General features: G+C 43.3%; 1 protein-coding gene across 13 annotated transcripts; it reads left to right on the plus strand.

Moving 5' to 3' along the window:
• Positions 1-25: 25 nt before the first annotated feature.
• ZNF419 (zinc finger protein 419) lies at positions 26-15,555 on the plus strand. Of its 13 annotated transcripts, XM_024351692.3 has the most exons (7): positions 26-475; positions 5,557-5,738; positions 8,191-8,866; positions 11,037-11,075; positions 12,351-12,480; positions 12,996-13,094; positions 13,739-15,555. In XM_024351692.3, exons 3-7 carry the CDS (start codon positions 8,834-8,836, stop codon positions 14,971-14,973), a joined length of 1,536 nt encoding a protein of 511 aa, XP_024207460.2. In that variant the 5' UTR covers positions 26-475; positions 5,557-5,738; positions 8,191-8,833; the 3' UTR covers positions 14,974-15,555. The 13 variants fall into 13 exon arrangements, with proteins under 13 accessions (XP_024207460.2, XP_024207461.2, XP_024207463.2 ...); XM_024351693.3 differs by lacking the exon at positions 26-475 and having other exon boundaries at positions 12,354-12,480; XM_063802304.1 differs by lacking the exons at positions 26-475; positions 5,557-5,738 and having other exon boundaries at positions 8,743-8,866; positions 13,743-15,555.
• Positions 15,556-17,596: the final 2,041 nt, after the last annotated feature.

Consider the following 17,596-nt stretch of genomic DNA (forward strand, 5'->3'; position numbering starts at 1 on the left):
TTTCATTGGCCCAGAGCCGCCAAGTTTCCTGGGTAATGTAGTTCCCACGGCACCAACACTAGTAAGCGGCGTCTCGCTTCACCTCCAGGTCAAAAGCCCAGAGAAGACCGCCAGGGGCGCGTGGAAATGGTGTCCCTCGTCTCCAAGGCCCAGACGGAGCTTAGCTTCCTCTTGAAGGAGCCATATCTGTATTTCTGGTGAACGTCGTGTTTGACATCAAAGGAATGTTTAGAGACATGATTTCAGCCTTCCTTACGCAGAGAATGCTCATCAAAAAATAAAATGGACACACCATACACTGACGTCACTCAGATTTCTATGGCTGGAAGTTAACAAATATTGTTTTCAAATGCGTGTAGCCTGATGCTCCAGAGTTAGTTTGGCGAGCCTCAGCATTTTCTGTCAGGCACAAGAAAGAAAAGACTCCAGACACCATGATGTGGAACATGGAGTGGGGATGTTTGGTGGCCTTGAAGTAAGTGAATAACGCTTCTGTCTCTTACCTCAGAAAATATTTCTCCTGTTTATACAGCAGTGATTGTGTCAAACCCAACAAGTAATACTCTTGTTCAAGATAGTATTTCATACTCCATATACAGAGATGTATTCAATATTTTAAGTGTTTTACAAGTGTCTGAAAAGACAGAATTCATCAAATGTCATATGGCAATGAAAAGGGCAACATGAACACTTTCTGTAAAGAAGAAATAACCACCAAACTAGATGTCTATACACAACAAAATGTCTTTTATGGAAGTGTGATATAAAACTATTTGAAACCAAAAATGATTATTGGAAATACATTTACACAAAAAATAATGTTTAAAATAATACTCAAGGCCAAAGAAAGTTGATCCCAGGTGAAAAGTCTGCAATGAGAGAAGAAATGAAGATGAAAAGAAATGCATCTTTTGATTAAAATAACAGCTTATTACAGTGTAAAACATAAGTAGATACACTTATTGAGTTAGAATGATGGAATTCCCGTGCGTAACCTCAACTACATATAAATTGAAAGGAGGCTAGTTGCTCAAAGTTTTAAATCTTTTATATTTCCAAGTGGAAAGTAAATGTATTACAATCCTGTATGGCACGCTAATGTGTTAAACGTTTGTAATTTTTAGCCTAAATATAATAAATACAGTCAGCGTATATACTTTTCAAACTAGAAGAGGAAATGTTTGGAATATAAATAAATAATCAATAGAAAGGTAAAATAAGTGGAACAAGTGAGGCAAAGAAAAGCACAATGTAGGATATATTTAAATTGTCAACCTAAATAACAGAGATTCTTCAAAGATGTTGAGTTCATTCAGGAATGCACAGGGGATTTGCAAATCCAGGACATGCAGGCTATAGGGACTATAGGCATATCCAGAGAGCTTGAAACAAGGAGAAGCTTTCAAAGGCAAAAGGGAAAAGTATATATAATTTGTTTTGAGATAAAAAGAATATTGGTCACAGATGTTGATGGCAGAGGTTAACACCAGTTCATTAGTGGAGAGAATCTGTCAGGCAAGTGTTCTACTAAATCTAGAGCTGTCCTTGTAACTCCTGTAGCAAGCTGCGGTTTGAGAAGTTCTTGTCAAAACTTCTTTTAACGGGAATATGTGCATTAAGAGCCCTCAGAGACAGTAATAGCTCTTAAGCGTGTGTGTTTGAGTGCCCTCTTTTCTCAGCCTCCTGGCATTATTTATTTATTTACTTATTTATTTATTTTACACAAGTCACTCATTTTGATTTTGAAAACTTTTGCAAAACCTAAATGACTATGCAATAAATACTCAAATAAGCAGTTAGTAATTTTTGATGGACCAATACACGCTTCACGAGGTATTCTCTTTTCTTCAGTGAATTTCCACAGAATTTGAATTGTGATTGAAAGCACAACTAACATTCTCAGACTCCCTACTCTGTCAGTAAGAAAAGAATCATGTTGTAGTTAGAAACGTCCAGAATCTGCTTTAGAGAAACCAAGACCTACGCTTGAAGGTTACCAGGCCCTTGACTCACCCAACTGGGCTGAGATGTCATCAGGGAACTGCATATCATCAACATCTTCTGGTTAGTCATACAGGGGTGGGATAAGGATGACAATAATTTACATTTAATAATGTCCATATCCTAGACATTCTATCAGACCTTTTATAAACACTACGCACTTTTGCCCTGTAAAGTGGATTTGTCACCTAAATTAATATGAGGAAACTGAGGCTTCTTGGGTCTATAATTTGTTTTCAGCTGTGGCTGTTAAGTGGCATAGTTGGGAATGGAGTCCAAGGAGCCATGACTAACTACTGCCCAGCATGGCCTCCTACCCTAGGTCATCTATCTGGGTAGGTTCAGAGCCCTTTCTATGTTAGACGAACAAGGCTATGAAAAATTCAACGTCCCAGGCAGCTGACAGGAGGACAAGAATGTGTCTTGCCTTTTCTTCACCACAGAAACATGAACCTTCAGCTTCATTTATTCCCTAAACGTGGGTTCCTTGGATGCCAATCAAGAATCAAAACAGGAAAAGTCCTGCTGGCCCACAAATACAGAGGGTTTGATAGGTGAAATGTTATTGCCTGAGCTTCACCGTATCATCCCAACCACCCACATATCCTGTTACCTCTGCCTCCTAATATGTCTCAGGTCATCTTCTTCTCAACACCTCCAATTTCATGCCCTTGGGCCAATCTGCCAACATTCCTGAACTACACAATGCCTTCTGCCTTGTATCCTACATCAGTTTTTTCTCTACTTCAGTTCATTCTCCACATATCATGCAGAAGATGACTTCAACACAAATCAGGTTCTATTTGGGAGAATCAGAAGCATGTTGGTGGCTAGAGGGGGAAGGGCTTCCCTCCAAACTTTAGTGTTATAACATGGTTTAGGGTTATAACATGTCCTGCATTTTCAGTGGTCCCACCAGTAATTTCTATGTTGTCTTTTTTGTCAGGCTCATTGCTATTGTCCAGCCCCTAGGATTTGTTCCTCAGCAGACGACTCCTGTAATGCCCCTGACTCAATCCACATTCTCTTCCTCCTCTCTTCTTTACAGCAAGAACTAAAATCATTTCCTTGCAAACCTAGGCCAGCGAACAGGAGATTCACAACCATGTTATCGATTTGGTGCTGCCCTTCACACTTCATGGAACATGAAAGCTCAGTGAGGGTCTGAGTCCACTTCCCAGCAGAGAGAGCATAGCCATGTGCCATTTATGTGAGAGTGCAATCTTGGTACATTTAGAGTAACTGTTTAATCCAATATGCAGATGGATGGTGTTCAATTAGGAATTCTCAAAATTTTTTTAAAAGAATTCTCAAATAAAAATCTCATATAATTCCTATTCCATTTAAAGCCAATGATTTTGTTTTCCTGTGCTTTGAAACTAGAATATCCTTGTCTCAATCCCAAGACGGAAGCCAAGCTAAAAAACAAAAGGAGCAGGACTTCACAGAAGCCCTAAGGCTCAGTGAAGGATGGGCCATTGCACATTGCACAGTCTTTTTAAAAAAGCAATAATTGTACTGCTATCCACACATCCTTGTGAGTCATTTCTCATCAGACATATATTCTAAGCCATATGCAGTACATACAGCTCTAAATTCTAGTAATCATCCTGACAGAATTCTAATGAAGGAGGTGGATGAGCATTTACCAGATTCAAATGAATGCAAACTGAAAAACAGGCAAAACTATGTTAGATGACACAATGTAAGAAATCAGAAATGCCACAAATTAGACCTCCTTGGTGGGTGAATGACTTACAGTGGGGGTTACAGAAATGCTGGTATGGCTGGGCGCAGTGACTCACACCTGTAATCCAGTACTTTGGGAGGCCTAGGTGGGCAGATCACGAGGTCAGGAGATCGAGACCATCCTGGGCAACATGATGAAACCCCGTCTCTACTAAAAATACAAAAAATTAGCTGGGCATAGTGGTGCGTGCCTGTAGTCCCAGCTACTCGGGAGGCTGAGGCAGGGGAATCGCTTGAACCTGGGAGGCGGAGGTTGCGGTGAGCCGAGATTGCACCACTGCACTCCAGCCTGGTGACAGAGTGAGACTATGTCTCAAAAAAGAAAAAAAAAGAGAAATGCTGGTATACTAACACTGTTCTTTTTTGATTGGCACACTGCTTTTAGAGATGTGTTGACTTTGGGAATATTCATTGAGCTGTACAACTACATGTTAATTTTTGTGAATGTCATTTTTAAATTAAAATGTACCAAAGGTTCATGCTAACAAACCTGAAGTGCCTATTCAATATTGTTATGCAGGCTGGATGTGATGGCTCATGCCTGTAATCCCAGAACTTTGGAAGGCCTAGGCAGGTAGATGGCTTGAGCTCAGGAGTTCAAGACTAGCCTGGGCAACATGGCAAAACTCGTCTCCGCAAAAAAAAAAAAAAAACTAGCCAGGTATGGTGGCTTGCACCTGTGGTCCCAGCTACTTAGGAGGCTGAGGTGGGAGGATTCCTTGATCCTGGGAGGTGGAGGTTGTGGTGAGCTAGGATGGCACCACTGCACTCCAGCTTAGGCAACAGAAGGAGACCCTATCTCAAATATATACGTGTGTGTGTGTGTTTGTGTGTGTGTGTATATAATTCTCCAATGTAGAATAATATATATATTATTCTCCAATGTGGAATAATAATTAATAATAATACTAATAATTCTTGGGCATTTACCCAATTGAAATAATAATTCTTGGGTATTTGCCTGATTGAAATGAAAAACTGTCTTTAACAAAAATTCTTCCAGTGATCTGGTAGAATTGTAAGAAAAAAAATTCTTTAATCCTAAGGCAAATATACAGTGGTTTTATTATTAATGTACAGCTTCTGACAAATTATTAACACATGAGGTGTATTAACTATGATATATACAGACAATGGGATACTACTCAGCAGTATAAATAAAGCATTGCTACACAAAACAAGGGTGAATCACAAATGCATTACACTAAGTGAATGAGGCCAGACTGCAAAAGCTACGTGCTGTTGGATTCCATGTACGTAACCCTGGAAATGTGTACGTTCCTAAAACTCCAAGAACACAGAAATCACATCCATGATCCTGGGGCCAGGAGTAGGGGAACGAATTAACCTCAAAGTGGCATGAGAGAGGAGGAGAGAGCTGCAAACTGACCACTGAGCACAATCATGTCCAGTTTCTCACATCACTGCTTTCCGCATGCCCTGGTCCAGCCACTGTGTCTTCCTTCCTGTTACTGCAGCTCACTAAGTTTTCTCCCACCACATCTCTTTGGCACTTGCTCTACCTTTTACCTGAATATGTTAAACTTGGTTCTTTCATAGCTGCCTCCTTCTCATTTTTTTTTTTTTGGTGTCAACTCAATTATCACCTTCAAGAAAGCCACCCACATCCAACTCATCTGAATGGGCAGTGTCCTCAGCCTTCAGTTTAAACATTTCCAACTCTGTCCTCAATACAACTGCCATTCCCTCACATTCTCCCCTTCATATCCCCTATTATTTTCATCACTACTTAGAACAACTTCTGGCATTTGTTATTTATGTTTGTCTGTTTTTTTACCATTCTAGGTTCAGTTTCCAGGTAGAATGTGGACTTGGCAAATTCTACAAAACCAGACCAATATTTTCAAGGCTTGACCTGGGAGGAGAGAATGGTGTATTTGGGTGGTATGAGCAGAGGAAAAAACTTTTTCTCAGTATTTTCAGTCATTTTCTGGTGAGTCAGTTTTCAGCAGAGCAAGGACATCCAGGTAAGTCTCAAAGATGTGGTATCTATGGAAGAGTAGATGATTGTAGTGGTTAGGAATAGCTGTACTCTTGAGTAGTTGGTGATCCTGGTTCCTCAGTTCCACTGGAGCTTCCGAAGAGTTTATAATCACCAAGCCAACATCTGCTGGGATGGTGTCTTTGAGCATAAGACTATGTTTGGGCAATAACAGGACATAGGGCTGCTTACCTGTTGTAGAGCAGAACTGCTCTTCTGAAATATTAGTCTCCTTCCTCGTTGAGGAAATGGTTATATTTTCCCATCCTGTGGCCTCATCTCCCTGCCTACTTTTCCTTATAAGAATAGTTCAGATGGGTTAGTCTTGGCTGTCTAGCTGAGGCGACCAGACTTCAAGTGTCTGAGGACCAGGTAGCCATCTCCATGGAAGTCCAGAGTTTCCAGAGCTGCTGGGTGGTGACTTCTTCCGTTAAGCTCTAACCTTGGAGAGGGCAGGAGATGTCATCAAAATTTGTTTAGTTGGTTACAGCCCTCAGCCTTCCCTCATTCCCTGCAGCTGCTCATGTGTTGAGGGTTGACTTGTGATTAGACCCTGAGGTGCATCTGCTTTTCATGCCATCTTGGATGGGTTAGACTTCCCAAACACAGAGGAATGTGCTTGCTAGCCCTGAAGGAGATATGGCCAAAGGTAGAGTCTTGGACTCAAACTTTGATGTTCACACTCCTTATAGACATGTAAATATTCCTAAAGGTTGGAAATAAAAATAGATTCCAGAAGTTAGAGAGAAAACATATAGACCCGGCATATGTTGCTTTTAAAAAATAAAATAGCTTCATGGGATTTTTTTGTGAATTCAATGAGATATAAGTGAATTTCTTATGTAGATAATGATTTTACCTAAACCAAATAATTAAATAGTCTACTTGGTCCTCACCAGTCATGTTATTTGCAATTCTACATATGAGCCTGCTTTAGTGGGTTGTCTCTTCCTGTGATAAAATTAAAATGTCTACATATACTCTTGATTTCAAAACTATTACACAATTCACTACAACTTTCAAAAGAGGTATAGTTTGTTTCTTAATTGAAACCACATCTGTGAAACAACCAGTAGTGATAAAACATGGTTTCTTTCTCTTTTTTTTAATTTATTTTTTTGAGACAGAGTCTTGCTGTGTCACCCAGGCCGGAGTGCAGTGGCACAATCTCAGCTCACTGCAACCTCTCCCTCCTAGGTTCAAGTGATCTTCTGCCTCAGCCTCCTGAGTAGCTGGGATTACAGTCACCTGCCCCCACGCCTGGCTAAAAAATATAGTTCCTAGGCATCCTTTCTTTTCACATCACCTCACATGCCTGATACACCCCATTAAGCTAACATTTGCATGACATTTTTGTTAATCATTTTGATAATCATTCTATAAATGTCTTTATAGTTTTACTACATACATATATTTTCCTAAATGATATACTGTTTCTTATTTCCAGATTCTGAATTTTCTATACATTTTACACTGTATGGGTGACTAGATTCTATAATATGTTTTTTAGGTTTGTCCACAAAGGTTCCTGTCATGATGGTCAGCTAATTTCCATAATCTATTAGATGATTAATCCAGAATCTACTCTTCTAATAGATGTTCTCAAGGAAGTGAAACATTTATTCCTGTGCTTGGTTTCAGAAGGAGGATATTATTTACATATTGTCCCACTCCTGTCATGGATTCATCTCTCCTCACTCTCCTCCTCCCCTCCCTTCCATATGCCACATAATGGTCTAACTGAAATAACTAATGCCATAGCTGCCATGGAAGGGGTAAAGAGCTTGTGTCTCTCTCTATTCTACCATGTTCTCAATCCCAATATTGACTCCCCTCCTCCTTTTCAGAGTCAAGTAGTACTGAACACCCAGTTCCAGAAAGCTCCAAGAAGGAGGGAAGGCTTCATTTTCTCTTGTCCTCATAAGTCACTCCAATGCTGTGTTGAAATTGATCATTATTCAGCCAACAGATGGAAGGGGCAGGAAAAGAAGTAGGGAAATTAGATTGACACGAGGGGACTAGATTCAATGGGAATGGATGTAGTGGGACTACACATAATAAAGGGTTGACATCATTTTTTTTATCAATAGTTGTGTGTTGTAAACAACAGTCTAGCATTCTACCCACCTGTGAGGAACTGGCTTTATATTTGGAAATGGAAGAGCAGTGGGAACATGGAGCATAAAGGGATGAAGCAGAGAAATGGAGGGGGAGTTGCCTTATGGGTTTGCCGCCTATTGTTGTGCCTGTACACCAATGTTGGGTCTTTGAGGAAGGAAAGAGCACAGATTAGCATGGGATAAAGGAGGAAAGTAAATCCTTGGGCTCCCATACTCTCTCATCACCTACATCCAGAATTCAGAGCCTTTTCTTATTGTCATACATCAGGCATTGCTTGGCCACCGTTAATTTTAATATTGGGTGTCCTTTTGTCAAAGGAAATTTGGGGATCTATACGTGGCTCTGCCCAGAGAAACCTCTTTACTGTGGCCCTGAAGATCCTCTTCAATTCCTTCAAAAGAAGGAAAGATTGGGGTATCAGCTGCAGGAAACTGAAATCCAGGCCCATCTCCAAAAACAGCAGTTTCTGGATGAGTCCGAGAGTTCTCAACCCTAATTTCTCCTCCATCTCCTATTCCGTTATCTCCATCTCCATCATCATCTCCATCTCCGTCTCCATCTCCATGTCCATCTCCATCATCATCTATCATCTCCAATCTCCATCTCCGAAGTTATGCCCACTTTCTGGACGTTTGGAGCCACGGGAACTACATTGCCCAAAAGGCGCAGCGCCGCGAGGCGGCGATCCCTGACCAATGAAAAGAGGTCTGCCCGAGCGTGCGACACGCAATGGGCGGGACTTCCGGCGTCTCCCTTTGGTGTTCACTTTCGCGACTCTCAGGTGAACTAGCCTGCGAGAAGCTGGTTGTGCGCTGAGGCGACCAGCTCCGGAAAGTGCGGTGGCGACGCACGCTGTTCTCGCCGCTCAGAGGCGGGTCTGAGGCTCGGTGGCGGCGCCCAGGGTGGCCCGGGCCCTTTCCTCGGTCATTGTCTCCCCTCCAGCTCTACTCACAGGCTCCGATGGCGGCGGCCGCCCTGAGGGACCCCGCTCAGGTGAGCGCCGCGTCCTCCTGGCCTCCCCCGAATCCTAAAGCCCTGTGAGGGCTGCCTGTTCAGGTCCCCGGGTGCAGAACTGTGGGGCGTTCGTGGGCGGCGTCCCGTTTCTGACACGCAGTGTGATGGGGTGGCAATGGAGGGCAAGGGGCCCGGCTCGCAAAGATGTGAGGCGCATTCAGCGAGTCCCGAACCTGAGGCCTCCTGGTGTCTGTAGTGGGCAGCTTGGGAAGGGACGAGGCGCGTGTCGAGCGACAGCCCGAGCAGCTGCGCTTTCATCCTGAGGGGGCCACAGTGGCCGCGGAGGGCTGGAGACAGAAGAGTGACACGATCTGTTTCTCAAAGTTTGCCAAAGGCCCCTCAAGTCAAAACAGACTGGGGTGGGGGTGAGGCGGGTGAAGACAGACCTGTGAGTAGGTAAATTCAGTAGACTAGTGGAGAGTCTACTGGGACTGGGCCATAGAGGAGGGGAAGTGATCAGATCTTGGATGGATTTCAAAAACTGAACAGACGGGAATTCCTGTTGCATCAGATGTGACTGAAAGAAAGTAGGGAATGAAGAGCCATTCTGGATTTTTATTTGTATTTTTGTTTGTTTGTTCCTGAATATCAGGAAGGATGGAGATGGGTAAGGCTGTGCAGGGAGTAGGTTTTGGACATGGTAATCCTGAGATGACCCAGAGTGGAGGTGTCGTGTCCACATGGGCAGCTTGCCCACTCACATCTGGAAGTTTGGGGAGGGATCTGGGCTGGAGATATGGTAGATATCGGCTGGTTGGGTAGAGGCCTGGACTAGGGTAAGTCCTGGGGCTCCTATTTAGGAGGGAGAATCTTAAGGTTCCCTTTCAGATGGGCCCTAAGGTGAGAGAAGGGAGAGATGGCCCTGTAGGACGGGGCTGCCTCTATAGCATGGAGTTTTGTGGTCAGAAGTGGTTCTGTCTGGTGTCTGCCGGAATGGAGGGTTATAGAATATGAAGACCCAGGACTGCATGGAGACTGCAGTGTTGAGTAGTATATAGGTTTGCCACTCCAGGCTCAGCAGTTCCTCATGTACAGTCCATATGGACAAAAGGAAACGTCAGCCAGGCTGCTGGAGCAGCCCCTTTGGTGCCTAAGTTTCCCTAGCCGTCAGCACAGGAGGGATGATCAACTGCTCCAGTAGAAGGGCTCTCAGCAGGATGGTCTTCAGGGGAGTATATAGCAGGCAGCCAGGTTGCCAAAAGGAATGGTATGTGCTCAGGTTTCTCAGACCCAGGTCCCAGATTATTAACTTGTGAATTTATGAGGTAAGTATTTAAGCACTAATTGATCATAGTTCATATACACACAGGGGCAAATAAAACAACACGGATTTATTAAGTTAAACTGATGTAAGCACTTCATAATTGGTTGTAAAGTTAGTATGCTGGAAAGTATTTGATTAAAATAAAGCACCTTAAGTATCACATTCTTAATTTAAAAGTAAGTTTAAGAAACCCATATTTTCTTTTTCTTTCTTTCTTTCTTTCTTTTTCTTTTTTTTTTTTTTTTGAGACAGAGTTTCGCTTTTGTTGCCCAGGCTAAACTGCAATGGTGCAATCTCTGCTCACTGCAACCTCTGCCTCCCTGGTTCAAGCGATTCCCCTGCCTCAGCCTCCTGAGTAGCTGGGATTACAGGCATGCACCACCACGCTCGGCTAATTTTTATATTTTTAGTAGAGACGAGGTTTCACCATGTTAGCCAGGCTGGTCTCAAACTCCTGACCTTAGACGATCTGCCCACCTCGGCCTCCCAAAGCATTGGGATTACAGGTGTGAGCCACTGCGCCTAGCCAGAAACCCACATTTTGAAAACCTACCAGTTTATTTGCGCTGAAAATGTTGACAGAAGCATTAATTATGTGTACAGTAAGAGTTGATACTTAGTCCTAGACACATAAGAATGAGTTTGATACAAACAATCGTCGTATTGAGTAAATACCATTATTATTGCCATGTTGCAGATGGCAACACCAAGGCACAGGGAAGTTGAGCACTTTTCCAAGGGCACACAACAGGTAAGAGGTATCACTAAGAACCAAAGCCCAGATTGTAGATAGTCAGGCACACCTGACTCCAGGCTAGACGAGTGGGCTTGGATGATCCTTTGGCAACATCACTGTCTGGTTCTCATGGTCTTGATTTTCCATAGGTTCCTGTGGCTGCAGACTTGCTTACAGACCATGAGGAGGTAAGTGGAGGATGTCTCAGGTCCTCACGCTCCTGCACTCCTACCTACATGGTCTTCAGAATTATGGTGTCTTGAGGCTCCTTGCTGGCTATTCTCCCTACCCTTCCATTTGAGTTCCCTGGAAGATGGTCACACACAGTCAGGGCCCTGAGTCCAGACTATATATTATTCTTATTATTTTCTTTTAAGACAGAGTTTTGCTCTTGTTGCCCAGGCTGGAGTGCAAAGGCGCGATCTCGGCTCACTGCAACTTCTGGCTCCTGGGTTCAAGCAATTCTCCTGTCTGAGCCTCCCGAGTAGCTGGGATTACAGGCATGCGCCACCACACCAGCTAATTTTGTATTTTTGGTAGAGACAGGTTTCTCCACATTGGTTAGGTTGGTCTCAAACTCCCGACCTCAGATGATCCGCCCGCCTTGGCCTCCTAAAGTGCTGGGATTACAGGCGTGAGCCACCGTGCCCAACCCAGACTATGTATTCTATGGAGAGGTTCTCATTTCTGGCAACCAATGACAGGAGGTTTAGAAGGCATAGTGATCAACATTAGAAAATACATGGAGGTAAGGTTGAGCTGGGAATGCTTAGACAACCTCAGATCTCCATTATGTCTGGGGGAAGCATCAGCGGGTATAAGGCAAACATGAAGTGATTGGCTGAGGAGCTGAGCTGAGGTGTCCTGATATGTGTGCAATTCCAAGTAGCTAAAGATGAAGCAAGAAAAAGAGCCAAGGAGGGAGGCCTTCAAAGTGGGGCTGAGGATTGGCCCTGGCAGTCAGTGCCATTGGGGGTCTGGGATGGCACGGAGTTCTGATTGCATTTGGTAAGTGCCCTCTGGATGCCATGTGTAGACTGGCATGTGATACTAGGGGAAGCACATGAGGTGATGTAGGGGGTAGTGGTTGTGGTACAAAGTATGTGCACATTCTAATAAGTGTAAACAGATGTCCCCAGGACCTTGTACTGGGGGCTTCAGGGAGAACACAAATTTGATTGTATTTGAGAAACACAGTCTAGGGGATCCAAGGTAAATTGTCTGGCAAGAGAAGAGTAGGACTCTGCATACCATGCCCAGAGCTGAGATGGACTTTATCTGCCTACCTGCCTGTTGTTGCTCAGTGGGAGCATGAGGAGAGAGTGGGCATCAGTGGCTCTGGGGCAGGGTCTCTCCTCTGAGATGGGGATTAAGGAAGAGGGTGAGCAGGGGTGGATGTTTAGGCAGATGCCTAAATTTCCCAGTAAGGAGGCTGCAGATAAACTCAACTCTGTCCATCTTAGCAGGGCTATGTGACCTTTGAGGATGTGGCTGTCTACTTCTCCCAGGAGGAATGGAGATTGCTTGATGACGCTCAGAGGCTCCTCTACCGCAATGTGATGCTGGAGAACTTTACACTTCTGGCCTCTCTGGGTAAGGTTCTCATACCCCACCCCAGCATCCTGAGCTGGGCTCGGCTTTTCCTCCTTTTCCTAGGGAGAGGTCTGTTCTTCCCAAAGCTGAACTGTGGGTACTCATTCCTTCTCCAGTATCCTGAAGTAGCTATTGTAATAGGCCTGGGCTGTGTATACTACCACCTTCTCTCCCCGAGCTGCCCCACAGCTGTGCAGGAAAGGGTTTGGGGGTCAGGAGTCTTGCAGTCAGCTTGATGGATCTTATCCCTGGTGGCCTCTCTGTGGCCTGGTGACACTGTGCAGATCTGTGGTAGTTCTATTCCCCTACATTCTGCCTGCCTCCTCTAGCCAACATACCTGGGTGTCGGTCTGTGCCAGCAATTGAGTCACCAATGTGATTGCTGTTTGACTGGGTTGTTCCTGCAAGACCCTCCTCCAAGGTTCTTTCTGTACTATTTTGTTTTCTTTCCTGTGGTCCATGATGAGATAAGTCATTCTGGCTCAGTGCTGCCACTCACCTGTCGTTTTCCTTAGGACTTGCATCTTCCAAGACCCATGAAATAACCCAGCTGGAGTCATGGGAGGAGCCCTTCATGCCTGCTTGGGAAGTTGTGACTTCAGCCATACCGAGAGGTAGTTGGTGGGTGGAGCTCAGGGAGGTGTGAACTCAGGGATGGATTCATATCATACCAGTAGGCCCAGATATTTTGATACCAAGGCAAGGTGTCGTCGCTGATTTCTATCTTTTCTTCCTTAGTCACCCATTTATATCTATTCTGATATTTGACCTAGGGTCATTCCCCACCTCTCTGTACTCCATGTTTCACCCAATCATCAGCAGAACCCTTCAGCAGTGGCTTTCACTGAATGTGTGGTGAGGTGGATGCTTATCCTTGCATAGTCCTTGAGCATCAGCTATTTGGTTGCAGTTGGTTTTTTCTGGACCTGGACATAACCTTCTGTGCCGTGTTCCTGTGTCTCCAGCAGCCAAAGTCCTGTGGAAAGCCATTTGCAGAGGATTGTGTTGGGGACACTGCCTCTCCTCCCTGTGCTATACCCCATCCTTGCATCCTTGGTGCTCATGAGGCCTCCCCAAATCCTTGAGCTGGCCAGATTCAGCACTGCACAGCAGGCCCTTCCCTGCTGAGAGCTAGCCCTCTTTATTTCTGCCAGCAGCCCCAGGCACTAATTACTGGGTGTGTTAGACACATTTGTGAGAGTGCTGCCTCCTCACACCAAAGTCTACATTTACTTCATCAACATTTCTCTTCTTTCAGGTAGTTGGCAAGGAGCCGAGGCTGAGGAGGCTCCTGAGCAGAGTGCTTCTGTAGAAGTGCTCAGTTCAAACGTTCAGCAACACCAGAAGCAGCACTGTGGAGAGAAACCCTTAAAAAGACAAGAGGGCAGGGTCCCAGTTTTGAGGAGTTGCAGAGTCCACCTATCAGAGAAGTCCTTGCAAAGCAGGGAGGTTGGGAAGGCCCTCCTGACCAGCTCAGGTGTTCTCAAGCACCAGGTGACTCACACGGGAGAGAAGTCACATAGGAGCTCCAAAAGTAGGGAGGCCTTTCATGCTGGAAAAAGGCATTACAAATGCAGTGAATGTGGGAAAGCCTTTGGTCAGAAATATTTACTTGTTCAGCACCAGAGACTGCACACTGGGGAAAAGCCTTATGAATGCAGTGAATGTGGGAAGTTATTTAGAGATATGTCCAACCTTTTTATACACCAAATAGTTCACACTGGAGAAAGGCCTTACGGGTGTAGTAACTGTGGAAAATCCTTTAGCCGTAATGCTCACCTCATTGAACACCAGAGAGTTCACACTGGAGAAAAGCCTTTTACATGCAGTGAATGTGGAAAAGCTTTCAGGCATAATTCCACACTTGTTCAGCATCACAAAATCCACACTGGAGTAAGGCCTTATGAGTGCTGTGAATGTGGAAAATTGTTTAGTTTCAACTCCAGCCTCATGAAACATCAGAGAGTTCACACTGGAGAAAGACCTTATAAGTGCAGTGAATGTGGAAAATTCTATAGCCACAAGTCCAACCTTATTAAACATTGGCGTGTTCACACTGGAGAAAGGCCTTACAAGTGCAGCGACTGTGGGAAATTTTTTACCCAATGCTCAAGCCTCATGCAACATCAAAAAGTTCACACTGGAGAAAAGCCTTTTAAGTGCAATGAATGTGGGAGATTCTTTAGAGAGAATTCCACCCTAGTTAGACATCAGAGGGTTCACACTGGAGCAAAGCCTTATGAGTGCAGGGAATGTGGGAAATTTTTTAGCCAAAGCTCAACCCTCATGCAACATCGAAAAGTTCACATTGGAGAAAAGCCTTTTAAGTGCAATGAATGTGGGAGATTGTTTAGAGAGAATTCCAGCCTTGTTAAACATCAGAGGGTTCACACTGGAGCAAAGCCTTATGAGTGCAGGGAATGTGGGAAGTTTTTTCGCCACAACTCCAGTCTTTTTAAACATCGAAGGATTCACACTGGAGAAATGCAGTGATTGTGTGAAATCCTTTAGCCAGCGTTTCAACCTCATTCAACACCAGAAAGTTCACAGTGGAAAAAATCTTGAAGGTAACAGATGGAAATCCGTTAGCCACACCTCCAGTCTCATTCAACACTAGACAGTTTACAATGTGGACAATGTAGTGAATATGGAAAAAGGTTTCAGCCAAAGGCCTAACCCTATTCAACACCAGAAAGTTTAGACTGGAGAAAGGCCTTAGGGTGACAGGTTATGTACTGTCTCTGAATCAATATGACCTCACTTAAAACAGAAACTCTGAGGATGGCCTTTATGAGGGAGCTGGCAATTGAACATCATTCATCTAAATATGCACACTGGAGGCAAGATGAGAATTCCTGACAGATTGTCCTTCCTGAGAAGACAGCCCTCTGCCTTGGAGCTCCAGAGAGAGGGAGCCCTGTATTCTTGGCTGTACCCGTCGAATGGAGTTTTGATCTCGCTGAGTTTGGAGTTGGGGGAGGAAAGGAGTGGTCTTGGTTCAAATGTGACTCACTTTTGCTGTTCTTGTGAATGTTAGATCTTCTTTAATAAATATTTATTTCCCATACACCCTTATGACCATTTCCAGAGACTGAATTGTGTTTTTATAATTTTCACCCTTTTGGCTGTGTAACAGGTCTGCAAAGCTCCTCATTCAGTTATTCTGTAAGTTGATCCAAATGTTTGAAATTTTAAGAACTTGCCAAATTGTGTTCTAAATGGTTAGCATTTCATATTTCCTCCTGGAATATATTAGATTTTCCATTTCTTCACATTACTGACAGTTTATATGTGTAGAAGTCGTAGGCCATTCATTTTAGCCATGTTACTAAGTGTGAAGTAGTATTTCATTGTAGTTCTTAATTTGTATTTTTCCGATGACTCAGTTTTGAGCATTTTTTAATGTGTTTACTTGTCACCCATATATCTTCTTTAGTCAAATGTATTTTTTGCCTGTTTTTTAAAACATTTGGTTGGTTACAAGTTCTTAATATTTCTGGAGACAAATTCCTTATTTGATATAAGCATTGTCAGTATTTTCTCATGGTCCATGGCTTTTGTTTTCTTTTCTTTTTTAAAATTTAGAGATGAGGTCGTGCTATGTTGCACAGACTAGTCTCTAACTCCTGGCCTCAAGTGATCATCCTGCCTCAGCCTCCCAAAGTGCTGGGATTACAGGCATGAGCCACCATGCTTGGCCTTGTTTTCAATTCTTAACAGTATCTTTCCTAGAGCAGACTGTCTTAATTTTATGAAGCCCAATTTATCCATTTGTTATTTTATTCATTGTGCATTTGGTGTTGCATCCTCTTACTATACCATATCTTTGCCTATAAATAAAAGCCTTGACTGAGTGCGGTGGCTCACGCCTGTAATCCCAACACTTTGGGAGGCCAAGGCGGGTGGATCACGAGGTCAGGAGATTGAGACCATCCTGGCTAACACAGTGAAACTCCCTCTCAACTAAAAATATAAAAAATTAGCTGGGCGTGGTGGCGGCTGCCTGTAGTTCCAGCTATCCTGGAGGCTGAGGCAGGAGAATGGTGTGAGCCCGGGAGGCGGAGCTTGCAGTGAGCCGAGATTGCGCCACTGCACTCCAGCCTGGGGCACAAAGCCAGACTCTGTCTCAAAAAAAAAAAAAAAAAAAAAAGCCTTATGTGAGTATGCTACTGTAATCTTATGAATCTTTTTAAATATCCAACTTCTGAAATATTTGTAGGTTTAACTACAAATAAATAATTCAATATATAGATAAATGTGTACATATTCCCTATCTTTACTGAGAGCCTAGCAAGCCATGGCATTCCAGTAGTTTTGAGCACATTTAATACCCAGTTATTGGTTTATATAATTTTTTAATAAAAGGAACCAGAACTCTTTAGAGAAGAGGCTGTTTTCAAGTTGTGGCAGAAAAGGTACAACATGATTTGAGGAAATACTGCATTGGAAAATAAATAAATGTTCACAGAATAATGTTGACATATTAGCTTTTTATTGCTATCCTGACAAATCACCACAAACTTATGGTTTAAACAACACAAATATAACAGAAGTCTCACTGGGTTGAAATCAAAGTGTTGGCATGATTATGTTCCTTTCTAGAGTGTCAGAGAGGATCTGTTTCTTGCTTATTTCAGTTGTTAGCATATTTAAGTTCTTCGTGGTTGTAGGACTGAGATTCCTTTTTCTTGATGGCATCAGCTGAGGGTCATTCCTAGAATATATAAGAACTTTTATGAAAAAGGAAGAAGTAATACCAATTGTATACAAACTTCCAAGAGGACAAAGGTTCAAAGAATTCTGGACTATATGAAAGTTAGCATTAACAGGACACTAAAGCAGGCAATGACATTAAACAAAACTATAGACCAATAATCACATGAATATAGACACAGAGCCTTAAGAAAATTTTAGCAAATTGAGGCACTCGTCCTTCAAATCACCCCCTTGGGTCTCTTCCAAGCATACTTGCCTTTCTTTCCTGTTCTAAAGCCTTTTTAAATAAACTTGCACTCATGCTAAAACAAAACAAAAAGACATTTAGCAAATTGAATCCAGCCATATACAAACAATAATAAATCATAACCTAGTGAGGCTTATCAATAATACAAGTTTG

This window comes from Pan troglodytes, chromosome 20 (genome assembly GCF_028858775.2).
Source record: "Pan troglodytes isolate AG18354 chromosome 20, NHGRI_mPanTro3-v2.0_pri, whole genome shotgun sequence".
NCBI classification, from domain to species: Eukaryota; Metazoa; Chordata; class Mammalia; order Primates; family Hominidae; genus Pan; species Pan troglodytes.